A 14391-nucleotide genomic window follows, 5' to 3' on the forward strand; every position below is an offset into this window, starting at 1 on the left:
ACGAGATCTCGTCACACCTCTAATAATTACCACTATTCTAAAGCAACAAATATTAAGACTTTTTTTTTGCAGTTTACTGTCCTTATTTGTTATATGTTAAAAAGTGCCAAGATTAGGTTGCCAATTTCAAAAAATGGTAACCTAGCAACTGTACTGCAGAGCCCTGATTTGTTATCCATCCCTGGCCATCCATTAAATCAATTCAAAACTTTTCTGTGAAGAATCTCTTTGTGGCACTGTGTGTAGCTGGAACTCACTCTGGCCAAAGCTGGGTGGGTCAACTGAGGAGCCCATCCAGGGCAGGGGGGGTGAAGACAGGGGGGTCTGTCCCTCCTTGTTACAGTAGTCAGCTATCCAGGAACTCTTGGTGGTGTTGTATTGCTCTGCAAGGACCAGATAAGTGGTACTGAATGATCTGACAGAACACTGTGTGAACCTCAAAGTGAATGTGCAGAGAAGCCCTTACTCACCCAACAGGACAGACGTGATGTTGACGTCAAGTCTCTGCTTGGCTCGAATCCCCATCTTGAAACGTGGAGGGTGGAGACGGCCGGCGGCCTGCTGCTGCCAGGACAGGAAGCAGGGCCAGGGCTCGATGAAGGGCTCCCAGCCTGACACACACACACACACACACACACACAGAGACACACACACACACACACACACACACACACACACACACACACACACACACACACACACACACACAGACACACACACACACACACACACACACACACACACACACACACACACACACCAAGGAATCAGCCATCACTGGACCCAGCAGCTTTAAACTGAGATAGGATTTGTCATTCATGAAAAGCAATATTTTCAAGCACTTTTCTTACAGGTCTGATCAATGTGTTGATAATATCTCACATGCTCTGCACTTTGCTGTAGTAACATCTTGATTGATGTGACATTACTGTGAAATGGTTTTATCCTTAGTTTTAACACAGTGTCTCTAAACCAATGTCTTGCTCTGTGTGTGTGTGTGTGTGTGTGTGTGTGTGTGTGTGTGTGTGTGTGTGTGTGTGTGTGGGCACGTGGGCATGTGTGTGTTATCATGGCAACATGTGGTCCTAAGACACCTTCTGTAGCGGGAAGTACCACAGAGGAGGTTTGGAGTACTTGCCAAGTGTGTGTGTGTGTGTGTGTGTGTGTGTGTGTGTGTGTGTCTCTGTCTGTCCTGTCGAGAGAAGTTGAGATCAAAACGAAGGCAGAGTTTGGAGATGGGTGTGAAGCGAGCAAAGGCATCACTTTATGCCTGATTTGGCGGCTGATGTGATCTGGTGATATGTTCTCTAGTTGTATTCTGCGATGTCTTAGGGTGTGGTTGGGTTGTGTTGTGGTTGTGTTTCACACGTCCAAACTCGATGAGAGTGACACACTACACATTCTGCATCATATTGTTGGGAACTGAACTATTGTTTTAGGTTTTGATAGGTTTGAACAAACAGGCAGCTGAATTCCCTTCACGCTCAGGAAAATGTTCACAATAGATCATTGAAACATGAAATAAATGCTACAAGTTAATCTTATTACCCGACAACTCTCTGTTGTAGTAGTCTCCAGACAGAGTGAAGCTGGCGTTGCCTTCCTGAGTGGAACCGATGCGCTGCAGCACATAAAGCCCTGCAATGACAGGGACATGATCAGGCTGAGATACAACGTATTCATCCTCAACTTCAGTTATTAATTGTTTATGAAGCACTGTTCGTAGTATAATGACTGACAGTTCTCAAATACTTACATTTAGAGTCCTTAATGTCTGATGCAGTATCTTGTGTAAATGAGACTTACTGGAGAAGGTGAGCTCAGCCAGTGGGATGTCACAGTCCAGACAGTCATCGATGAAGCAGATGCAGACGCCCTCAGCCTTCAGCTCCACCCCAGACAGAGGAGCTGAGTGGCTGCTGGAGCCAGAGTCCGTCCTGGCTCTGGCATGGCCCACTATGTTCTCAGCGTTCTCCAGCAGCCACGTGGCAGCCTGGTCCAGCTGGCCTGAGGGATGCATTGTTCTGTCTTTATATAGGTTCTCAATCAACAATGGTGAGGGACTACTGTCAGTTTACTAGGTGTGGAGAACAGTGGTAAAGGTCTCACTCACCTTTACAGTGGACCAGGGCTCTTTTGCAGTCCTCTTTCCTGAAGCCAAGGTCTTGTAGATGGGTCAGCTGGCCCTCTGTGGAGACAAAACACATTCATAAAATGTTTTTCTGAGAGCGGGAATAAGCAGTGGGATAACAGCATCAGAATCAGACGATGCATGGTGGGCAGTGGGGGGATGAAGGAGGGAATTAGGATGAGTTATTGATGAGAGGCCCTGAGCTGGCTGAGATGTGTTTCGGTCTGTGTTTGGTGCGAGCATCATGTGCTGAGCTGGGCTTTACAGCTGCGTTGCTGATGATGGTGGGGGCGTCTGGTTGACATTGAGCTCTAGGTTGGTATCTGTACAGCCAGCTGTGACACAGTCTTCCTATATGCCACTACTGGAACTAAACAGTTGCCTTGCTAACTTTTAAGCCAAATGACATTAATAATAACAATTTCAAACAACTGAAGATGTGCTCCGACTACAATATTTTGATGTATCGTAGACACTGATAATAATTGTGACAAAAAAAGATTTTATACTTTTGTCGGGATGGAAAAGCTTCAGTTTCAAATCCCTCTATTGGCTGGTCTTCACATACCTATGAGGGCCTCTGTCTTCTGCCTGAAGCTGTCTTTGGGTGCAACCACAGGCTCGCTGCTGGCATCACTGTCAGAGGGCGCCGCAGAGCTGGCAGTAGGGAGGGACTTGGCGATGGCCAAGAAGAGCTGAATGTCGTTGTAGGACAGACGGATGTCCAGAGTAGGAAACTGAATCTGCCAGAGAATCACATGCACAATTTAAGGGCCAATCCACCCAGTTTACAAGCCAAAGTCACATCACTACTAATGCTGAGTACTAGTCATCCTGTGAAAACTGTGGTATGTCTTCTGTGGTTTTGAGTTGTCCAATCTGAGAAAATGATTTGAGTGACGTTGCTGTCTCAGCCTGGTCCTCCAGACTACACATTCAGAAGAGGAAGCCTGTGTTACAAACTGGAGGCGTGGAGTTTGAGAACTTTATTATAGGGAATATAAGGAGAATATAGGAGTTTGACCCATACTAGAGACTAAATCACTGGAGTCTTCTTTTTAGAGCCAACAGTTTAGAAAGTGCTCATGAAATGAAATGACACTGACAGACTTCAGCACTAAGCAAGAAGTAAAAATATATTGTTCGTATCACGGCAGTAAAGAGTCTTATACAGGCAGAATGGTGTGCTTATGACCAGAAGAACACTTTGTACATTTGGTAGACCTAAATTAAACATGTGAAGGCAATAATAGGTACAAAATGCATGTACCGCTCTATTCATAAAACAAGGAAGTACTCCAGTGTTGATTTATGACCATTTCAGGAAAAAGGGAGAATATTTCTCTTTGGCTGAAAACATTAAAACAAAAGTTAGGCTTTGCTGTCAGCTTCCTGACTCATTTTAAAAAAGACCAAGCGAGTTTGTGCTAGCCAGCTGAGAGCACATTCAAGCTGTGGAAAAGAGGAATAAAACCTTATTTTCTGACTGTTTCACACAGTTATGTTTTAAAGCATGAATAAATAACCATCAAACAGATGATTTACTGTGGAGAGGGATACTCTTAGTTTCATTTTCCTCCTCTGCATCCCATTAATTACATCCAACATGCAGTCACAGTGAGACAAAACCTAAGGTTCTTTCTTTTTCCAAGTGTTTCTGAGCTGAAACGAGCAGGCACACTGAGCTGCAGGCTGCACACGGTGTTCACCCCTGCACCCCCAGCAGCCCTCGTCCCGTCATGTTGCTGTATACTGCAGCGGACTAATGTGCCTAATCTTCACCGGTCTTTAACCCGCGGTGAAAACGCAGACAACAATGGGCTTAAGGAACCTTCTAATCTTTTGAAAAGTTGTAGAACATGTTCATCGTACAGCTGACTCTGCTGCCAGGTAACCCAGTAACATGTTGCAAATTTAATTTTGGTTGAGTGCTGTGTTAATGCCTGACCTCCAGCAGTGGTGGGATGTCCTCCACATTGAAGGCGTCCAGTAGACCAGAGCTGCTCTGGTATGTGGGGCTCCCACACAGCTCCACCTGGATATTGACTGGGTCGATTATGGACAAGGCCGTCTCCAGCTCACTGCCCAGCCGACACGAGAACACCTGGGGACAGGATAGCTCGGAATCATGGCTAATAACATGCTGATTCTAGTTAGTAGCACTCCTGGACTACCAATCCCATATTACATATGAAAACCACAAGAATCACTTTGTCCTGAGCGACACTCCATACTTTGTGTCTATCCAGGGTAGGAGGGGGTTGGGGAGGAGTTTGAGCTGTATAAATGTTGGCAAGAACAAGTAGGTTAGTGGAGCATTAATAATAATATGGTTGCATCAGATGGCTGCCCACCAAGAACCAGCTTCTGTCTGAGGTATCTACCCGTTTAAAGTTTTTCCTCGCCACTGTCGCACTAAATGCTTTCTCTTGGGGGGAATTTTTGGGTCTTTGTATGTTATAGAGTGTGGTCTAGACCTACTCTATCTGTAAAGTGTCTTGAGATAACTTGTTATGATTTGATACTATAAATAACGTTGAATAGTAGCAGCAGTATTTGAGTTAATTTGTAATCTATTTGAAGTAGTCTCTTTGAGATTGGTATACTTGGTTAAAAGAATCCTCAACTAGTAGTGTCAGTAGTATTGTTTGACAGCGGGAGATAACCTCTATTCCTGCCAGGCTGCCAGAGAAGGGCCTGTCCAGCAGCCGCGGTTTGTAGGTGAGGACAGTGGTGCCTTTCAGGATGATGGCGTTGGTATCCAGACAAGACGAGTCCTCCACGACCACAAACTCCGTGCCTGAAGACACACACAGGCCAGATCATTAAGGTCCACATGCAGGAGCTCCTAATCAACTTACAACTTACTCTGGATAAGTTCAAAGTCCAGAAGAAGAACCTTTACTGTTGACCAACATTTTATTTTGTCAAGGGACAGCTCAATAGCATTTTTATATTTATGAAATACTTGAAATGAAATATGCTACACACAGTTGTATCAGTTGACAACAAATGACCCTCATTAATGAAAGTGTAAATGCTGACTAAACAAAACCCGTGAGCTTACTGGCTATTTAGGGGCTTTCTTCATTTTTAGTGGAAGATCATGTATGGGAGGGCCGAGCCCATAGCTCCTGTTATGAAGGGTAGCGGTTTCTATTTTCTATCAATAATCTGGTAGTGACGATGATTATACAGTAGTGATAGAATGGTCAACTACAGACCATTCTATCACTACTGTATAATCATCGTACAGGCTGTGAGGGTTGGCTTTAGAAGGGTGTACATGGTACATTCTTTATTCTCAGTGCGGGCTCACTCTTCTCTGACCTGTGACGTTGATCTTGAGTTCCAGGCAGTGGTCCTGGGTGACCGGCACTGTGGACCTCTTGGTGACCACGCCACTCTTGACTGTCTTTGGCATGACGGCCCCGGTGCTGCTGCTGGGACCTGAGTCCGTGCTAGTGTGACTGGGCCAGCCCCGACGAGGCTCAGCAGCGCCCGCCGCCTTCTCCCCTGGCAGCCGCAGGAAGTCTCGCACCAGCTGAAGCCAGTCAAAGATGAGAAAGACCCTCAGGTTGTTGAGGACCACCGTGAAGCAGGACGAGTCCCGGGTGGATCTGCAGGAACACACTGTATGTTACCACCTAACACCAGCTAAAAGCTCCATTTCTACTTCTGTTTGGACAATTGTCCAGTGATACCTGTAATGCAGTTCCAGCTGCAGTGACGCCCGGTTAGTGCCAGTTTTGGAGGGCTGCAGGATGCAGTCAAAGACATTGCGCCTTGCCCCATCAACTCCAGCAGAGCTTGTATTGGGCCCGGTGCAGCGAGTGTCGTATGCCAGCAGGGAGTGAGACACCAAGTTGACAGACTTGGATCCATTGGAGAAACTCTCAAAGAGCAGCTTGGATTTCATGAAGTCAAACCTGTGCAAGAGAAATACCAACCAAATATTAAAAAGGCATCATTGGTAACTCTACTGTAGATAAAGCTCTTAATACGACTGTCAACCATGACAAAACACAGCAACCAAATCTTCAACCAGTCCAAGAAAGCTATCTTCAGTACACATTTCTGAGCACACCCCCCACAGACGGCACTTTTTCTCAACTGCCAGAAAACTTGTCCACATTCCTGTTTGAAATTCCTCAATTAATGATGTCACTGATTGAGAATGCCTGCCCAGTTTTTCATATGTGCTGCCCATTGGTGCTGCCCATTGGTGCTGCCTGAGCAAGCACAGCCCACCCAGTGGCTTGTGCTTGTGTTTCAGGCAGAGGAGCTGCAGCAATGGGCAGTATAAGAAACATCATATAATAATAATAATAATAATAATAATAATAATAATAATACATTTATTTTTTATAGCGCTTTTCTAAACACTCAAAGACGCTTTATAGTTTTGGTTACAAACAAACAAAAGGTACGTAGACAAGATTGCATGACAGACAAAAAGAAAAGGAAAACACATAAGTGCATGGACAAGCACAGGCAAAGCAGGAGAGGTGGGCATTGAAAAAGAGGGAAAAACTGGGAAAGTCTGTTAACAGGAAAAAGCAAGTTGGAAGAGGTGAGTTTTGAGGGCCTGTTTGAAGGATGGTAGAGTGCATAGGTTTCCTGAACATCAACGCATGTAAACCTATTCCAGTAGACCCCAAGAGATATACAAAATGACAGTGAAAAGGAGTATGACAGGGGCTCTGTGAACTCAAACACAGAGTGGGAAGCTGTGAAATGGTTGGTGCCATGGTACTGGCCTAAGACCTGGTGAATGTGTTGTTGTGTGAAGCTTTGAGGTCATTCATATTATTTCCGTATGATTCTGGATTTTATTTGTATTTAATAGAAATACTATGCTGGCATCTGGACTTCTGTGAGAGAAGTCAGCTTGAGAGTCGATTATCTTTGTGTGACCTGAGACGTTTCCACCGTACATTGCATGTATACTTCATATATTTGGGAAAAAGGCAAATCTAAATTAAATCTATATAGGGCTGTAAGAAGTAGAGTAGGTGTGATTGTTGGTTTCGCTGTTCTGCTCTGGTGTACAAGCTTAAATCAGTTTGATTTGATGCAATCTGGCGTTTGTCATTATGACACAAATTAAAAAGTAACCAACATCCACGACATGTGCCGACAGCCTCATGGCCCTAATTCCAATTTACATTTTATTAGTAATAAGCAATATGACAACGTGATTAACATGGTAATATGTTTGTTTAAAGGAGGCACTAGTGTCTGACAGACCATGAAGGAGATCCCAGTAGAGGTGGGAGCTTCTGTTTGTTTACTAGAAATGTCATGTGTGTTTTTGGGGTGACGAGACGAGACACGGCAAAGTAAGTCTCAAATAGGGTTGGGCATCGTTTGGATTTTAACGATTCTGATTCCAATTCCGATTCTTCCTTTCAATTCCGGTTCTTATCCGATTCTTTGAGGGGTGGAGTTGAAACGGGTCACATGCCTATTTTCACAAATAAGAGGAAAGTTTTATTTTGATTCAATGGTGGTTTGCAGTTTTACAGCTTTTTCAATGTAAAATAATAAAGCCACACTAGAGCGCTGCTTACTGTGCTCCATGGCTGCATCACAACAAGCGCCTGGCCGCTTCAGAAACCAAAACGTGCGCATATTAAATTGGGAAGCGATGATCGGATTTGAAACCAAATCCTCTAAACGATTCCAAACGATTCCAATAAAGAAACGATTCTACTGGAATCATAATTTTTGAACCGATTCCAAGTAGGAATCGGTTCTCGATGCCCAACCCTAGTCTCAAAGAAAACCAAAAATGTGCTAATGTCGCCATACTTTGGATTTGAATCCGCTGAAAAACAGACGTAGTCCTGCTGACTGTTGTGGCACTTTACTCTCTGCTACCTTTTCTTCTTATTTAGTGTTAACCAGCATAAAGGTGCATTAGCGCCATCATGTAGACTGGAGGGGACTCTCCCAGCTGAGTCAAGTGCAACATAAAATTGGGTATACCGGTCCAGTCTGGTGTTTGGCTTTAATATCAAAGCGGGCCCACCCTTGTAAGAAGAAAGAAAAAAGGCCCACCTTGCTAATGAGCGTTTCTGTTCAGTGGGTGTGGGGCTGTCCAAGAGCTCCAGACTGACATCCATCATGTCCACCAGGAAGGACAAGTTGGTATAGACATCTCCACTTAACACAGTCTGAACGGAGACAAAACAGCAGTTCATCAGCTAAGACATACAGGGGACTACTTGGAACAATGACATCATAATCTTGACAAAATGATCATTAAAAGAGACAGAGAGTGTCCTCAGAAATAACTATAAAAAGTGTAGACATGTTGCACAGGCTGCAGTAAACGACTCTCACATAGGTGCTGGGGTCCTGCAGGTTGTAGGGCCGCAGAAAGTCTTCCACAGGCTCCCCCAGGTTGTTCTCCAGCAGCCCTCTGATCAGCTGGTAGTGCTCCAGGTCCAGAGAGCAGAGAACTGACGACAGGCTGCCGTGGATGGACATGTCAGGTACTGCATGGCTCAGCTCCCTGACAACATGAACCAACACATGATGAGTATGGTCCTACACTGACACTGCCTACATTCATAGATGCTGTCTCAAAGTAAACCAAGCCAAGTCTCTAGGGAACAACTGCTCTCTATAAGCCAGCCCCAATATACATGGAAAAGACTTGCCACAGTGTAAAACAGGAGGCATAATGCTGACATACTACAGCTCTGTGCCAAGCAGTGGGACGCTGAAGACTCCTCACTAGAACCAAATGATGCTAATAAATACTGGACTTCAGCTGGTAGGAACGAGGACTCCAACAGGATGCCGATGCGTAAGCCATAACAAATTAATTGGCCAGTAGTACGACAAAAAGTGGTCAAAATGACTTGATGCAGCTTTATCTATGCTAATGAATCTAACAAAAATATGGGTGGTGTTTTTAACTCCACTTGTATTTTTAAACATTAAGGAGTAACACAGGTTTTAAGAAAATTGAATAAAAGTTTGTCATTTATTTAGCATGGTGTTTCAACATCTACTCATCAGTTTTTGGGAAATAAGCTGTACAGCAGGAGTCACCAATTACATTAAACCTCCAGCCCGTGTTTCTCAGCATTGTCATGTGACAGGTGCAGTGGAGATGCAAAGCCTATATGTTTTGTTTGTTTGAGAATTATTTTAATGTATTTAAATAGGTATGATCAAGTGTTTTGGCCCTGAATATGTATCTGACACATTAAAACAACAGCTTCAAGCTATTACATTTGAGACACCTCAAAGTGTGAGTGGTGGAATCAGCGATTGATCAGAGGTGGTACATAGTGGAGCTTCTTCCCTCACAAATGATCTTTGGCTGAGTACAGACAGCATACAAACCTGATAACAGCCAAGTTTAACTTTGGCCTTTTCTTCAAGTTACTCACGGAATTCACCTTAATTAGTGTCAGCAGATATGACCTGACGCCAGCAGTCAGTTCCTAATAAAAATCATTTAAATAACGGCAACTTTAATGTTTTGGTCACTGCTCTTTGATAAGAAGGTTTAGCAAATCTATGTATATTGCCAACCTAAAACTCAGGAGTCATCGGCACCGGTGTGCCTAAATAATGTTTACATTTAGACGATTTTCACTCTCATAAGCAGGGAAAATGCTGCACTTTCATTTAGGAGAGCAGTGCTGCAGGCTGAGGTGACCAAATTAAATAGTGTAGCGTAACAAAAGACTGGATTTCATCGGCTTAATTTTAGCCGATACAGATCCTTTAAAATATGCCCAGATTACACTGGGAACACACGGCCTGCGTGAGTGTTGCGTAGTGTAAATAAGTGCCTGATCGTGTGCCTGGCCTTTCACATTGGACGCGTATTTCTACGCGCCAGTCACAAAGCGATCCTTCTCTCTCTCCCCCCGATAGAAAGAGACCGGATGAGTGGGGAAAACTGTGGTAATTGTAGCCTATATGTGGTTGTGTGCGTGTGTGTGTGTGTGTGTGTGTGTGTCACTCTCTCTGTCCGTCCGTCCGTCGGTCTCTTTCCCTGTGTGCCTGATCGCGTCAAGACAGTCGAAATCACCATAAACATGGCTGTTTTATTTTGCAATGTGTTTATTTTTGTGTTTAAAGTAGTATGTGATTACCTGCCCAGCCTGACACATACACTCGCATATCGCATAAAAAATACAATAGCCTGAAACTATCGCTGCAGCGCGGGCATATGCAGATGCTACGTGCCCGGTGTGGCCGGACAGATTGGATAACATGGGCACCGAAATATAAAAATAGCTGCGCTAGGCTGCTATACGGTGTGTTCCCGGTGTCAGCCTCAATACCAATCTTTAGGATTGGCTCAGGACAGTCAAGAACGCTTGATTGATTGATTAATTGCTTGTTTTAGGGCAAATGTAATCATTTCCATTATTAAATAAATACTGATGGAGGTCCAGAGGCTCATTGCTACTCATTTGATAGGTTCTTCACACAGGATAGAAAGAGGCCTGCCCTATGGTTGGAAGAAAGTACTGTTGATGTTGGAGGGCTGGCTTTGGCCCACAAGCCACTATTGGCTGACTGTTGTACAAGGTGGAAGTCAAACGTTTCTATCAAGTATGTTCTTTTGACAGAGATACCAGTATGACAACAATAAACACAATTAGATGGACAAGTAGAGACCATGTCCAGGACCATAGCCCTTGCCACCAATAAAACTAAAAGCAGAGCGTACTTGTCCAGGTTGCGTTCCACTTTAAGCTTGAGGCGGCAGCAGTCTTTTAGCAGGTTGTCTCCGGTGCGACGGACAGAGTAGGAAGGAAAGATGAGGTCTGAGGACTCGGGAGGATTACCACAGGGCAGACGCTCTGCTGCAAATATATCCATCTCCTGCAGATCCAGGGCAATGCAGTCCAGCAGGCACACATGCTCTTCTAATGGGAAAAACACACAGAGTGGCACAAACAGCTATTTAGCTATTAAAATACTTTTTTAGTCTCAGCTCTACCTCCCACATTAAGTACTTGCACTGATGCACTGTATGGCTCTTTCAAACTACACAGCGATGCTAACCTAAGCTGTGAGGTTCATCCCCCTCAGAGGCCCTCGCTGTGTCTGGGGCCTGTGGCCTGCCGAGGGTAAACCCTGTGGAGGAGGAGCTGGAGGGGGGGCTCCTAGGCTTCTGCTCACTACTCCTCCCTGCTGCACTCCGCACACGCTCCTTTTTCAAGAGAGAAGAGGTGAGACATTGCACATTAAATCCAGTTAGCAATATATTCATTACATAGTCAAAAAAGCACATACTTAATTTTTGAAGAGGCCAAAGAGCACAACATAAACACAACTTATTTAACCAAGTTTTTATAAATACTAATGATTCCATTTCTATGCCTTGTTTTACAATTGGAAAGACATTAACAATCCTCATTATTAACTTCTAAATAGTAGAGGACAGTGCTAAAACTCAGTAATGGCATGTAAGGGCTCGGGTTGTGCCAATGATCAGTGTAAGAGAACAGGTGGTTTTGTCAATGTACCTCCTGTTCACTAAAGGTGATAGCTCACTGAAATCCTCTTTAAGAAATAACTGAATGACATTATGCCATTACCTTCTGAGCCAGAAGAAAACAATTCAACACAGCAGGGAGTCTTTTCTACTGTTTGTAACTTAAATAAATAAGTCTACCTTTTTACAAAAAAGTACTCAAGCTATTATTTGGGAACATTTTAATCCAGTGGGTCAAACACAGCAAAGTAAAAATCAACAAACACATTTTAAGATCAAATTGGATTTTTTTTTTGATTCAGTATCAAAACAATACACCAACTTTTGCCAGTAAGTTCTCTGATCAGTGTATATAGTGCATGACTTAAACAGAGATTAACACTGATTAAACCAAGATGCAAGTACAGGCCAGTTGATGTTGACTTGACAATCATACAGTGCAGGGCTCCAGACTGTGACCAAATGGTCGCATTTTGTGACAAATTTTTGAGACAGTTGAAGTATTTTTTACAACAACTCGCACATATGCGACCTGCAAATTTGACCACATTTCAATTTCATGTTGAAAAACGAGGAGGGAGCGAGTCTGCCAGAGTTGGCCAATGTGTGTGAGAGGGGGAGGGTCCGGGAGTGATTAGTTAACTGCGTATGGCGAGTGGATTGTGCCAAGGATAACCTACCGAATGAGACTGTCGTGTGACTCTAACGTGTGGATAGACTACATCGTCGTTGATAAGTACGCCGCCACCACACGTACACGTGACTGAGATGTTCATATTTACCACGCTCAGCTTCGTTTTTAGCCGTAACTTTATTTCCAATTCTGTGTTGAGAGCAACAAAAAGCCGGACTCAAATTCCCTTGTGTTTACACTTACTTGGCCAATAAAGCTGATTCTGATTAAATCCGAAATATAAGTTCTTTATTTATTTTGTATCTTTGCAGATACCCGCCATTACATTTTTTTCCGATTTGAGTTATGAAGACACTTAGGTTGAGCTTGTTAGTGTTGTTATAGTTAGTGTTATATGTGGTGTAAATGTGTGATGTTGTAGGTTTTGTTTTTTGTTTTGTTGGTGCATGAATTCTATATGATGTAGATTGTATATGTTGAGAAATCTCAATAAAACCTTATAAATTAAGTCATACAAGCACAGTCAAGGAACTTGGAAAGTTGGTGTATTTCTTTAGACAATAGCTCAGTCTAACACACACCCAACCGCAAACAGAAAAACCAGTGCTGGACAATACTTTGTTACAACTAAAGCAATGTAACACCAAATTATTTGAAACTGTATCACCAGAGGTTCTGAAATACAGGATCATTTATCCTTAACCCAAACCAAATGCTCTCACAAATTTCACAACTGCTTTTAAGGGCAGCTAAGAGTGACACCGTTTTGCCTATGTCCAAGAACACATTGACACAACTGTCATCTGTCAGCTGCCTGTAGTGTGTTACAGGGATAGTTTCTGGTACTGCAAAACTTGGTGTAGGGTGAAATTGAAAGGTAAAACTGTTGTGACAACCCTTTTCCACACCAAAGCAAAAGCATGCCATTGTACCTTGTAATGGGATGGATCCTTGTAGGAATTTGCATGCAGTATAAAATTCTTCACAGAAAAACACAAGATGCATATGAAAGACCAATACAACATTTACCTAGTGTACCTCTTTCCAAAAACTTTAATCTCCCAAACAAATGGCCGTGTGAACAGGGCCCTGTTCTTCACACGAGACTGACTGCTTCATGTGATTGTTGATGATAAGACACAAGCCTGGAAGTGGCTTAAAATGGAAATTTGGTCACAGCCTTAAACCCAAAAATCATATTTACAGTTTGCTGGTTCATGACCAGCTCTTTATAAGTTGAACTCCATATTAAAGGTCCAATATGTAATATATTTACTGTATTTAATCAAAAAAGTAATACCCATATTAGTTACTCGCAAAAAAATGAGACACAGCCGGTGAAGGGATCCCGACTGGTGCTAACGCCGCCATGCTAACACATGGTAACTGCTAACGTTACCAGAGGACCAGGCAAGCGGGCCACAGCTGTTTATAACCACCGTGACGAACATATGACAGAAACCGCAAGTTTGACTCCTCATAATGGAATCTATTCAACTTTGGCAAAACCACCCTGTAGCCTGAAGTGTTGGATTGGGACACAGCTTACGTTCTCTACAGGTCGCTCTGCAATGTAACATTATGTTATGGAATATTCTTGTGGCTAACGTTACCATTGCCAGCTTCAAGGTTGTGATAAGATGATTCCCACTTTGTTACAAACTGGCATGCAACCATAATGTGTAATGTCGAGTGTATAGACAAGCTGTGTAACGGGGTCTGGAAAGTATTAGTACCGAAAATCTCCCCTCTGCCAAAATTCTTTCCCTGCTTCTGTTCAGTGACTGTGCCCTGGGTACAACTACCTCGAGGTCAGGGTCTTTTTAGCGGCTGTTGCAGTGATGTTAAGCCGAGAAAGGGTGGCTGTCAGTCAGGTACAAAGCTCTGCGAGGTTGTGGCCTTTTTAGCAGACGTTGTTGTTACGTTTAGTCGATAAAAGGTGACTGTCAATCGGGTACAGAGCTCCGCGAGAGCACAGGCTTTTATAACCGTCAACATAGCAGCCTCTAGCTACTCCACTGCGCTGTGGAGTCATGTCTGGCAATACGAGACTAGCTTCTAGCTAACATTGACATTGTGGGACATTGGGTTTAGTGCAACCTGGCAACCTCCTTAAAATTCGACGCTGGGGAGGAGATGCCGGGGAGG

At 43.6% G+C, this 14391-nt stretch overlaps 1 protein-coding gene across 4 annotated transcripts in view; it reads right to left on the reverse strand.

Moving 5' to 3' along the window:
• The window catches only part of vps13d (vacuolar protein sorting 13 homolog D), a 72527-nt gene that overhangs the window by 21548 nt on the left and 36588 nt on the right, over positions 1-14391 (reverse strand). For 3 of the 4 annotated variants that reach the window (XM_031283985.2, XM_031283982.2, XM_031283983.2), the window contains 14 exons: positions 11177-11324; positions 10839-11037; positions 8480-8651; positions 8195-8310; positions 5836-6060; positions 5462-5751; positions 4798-4931; positions 4080-4235; positions 2700-2874; positions 2114-2188; positions 1807-2007; positions 1549-1638; positions 471-611; positions 258-383 (listed from right to left, as the gene is read on the reverse strand). In XM_031283985.2, the coding sequence (XP_031139845.1) occupies positions 258-383; positions 471-611; positions 1549-1638; positions 1807-2007; positions 2114-2188; positions 2700-2874; positions 4080-4235; positions 4798-4931; positions 5462-5751; positions 5836-6060; positions 8195-8310; positions 8480-8651; positions 10839-11037; positions 11177-11324 (2248 nt within the window). The remainder of the gene's footprint in view (positions 1-257; positions 384-470; positions 612-1548; positions 1639-1806; positions 2008-2113; positions 2189-2699; positions 2875-4079; positions 4236-4797; positions 4932-5461; positions 5752-5835; positions 6061-8194; positions 8311-8479; positions 8652-10838; positions 11038-11176; positions 11325-14391) is intronic. The other variant, XM_036008501.1, reaches the window with a different exon arrangement.

The sequence above is a fragment of the Sander lucioperca genome, chromosome 12 (genome assembly GCF_008315115.2).
Source record: "Sander lucioperca isolate FBNREF2018 chromosome 12, SLUC_FBN_1.2, whole genome shotgun sequence".
Taxonomy (NCBI): Eukaryota; Metazoa; Chordata; class Actinopteri; order Perciformes; family Percidae; genus Sander; species Sander lucioperca.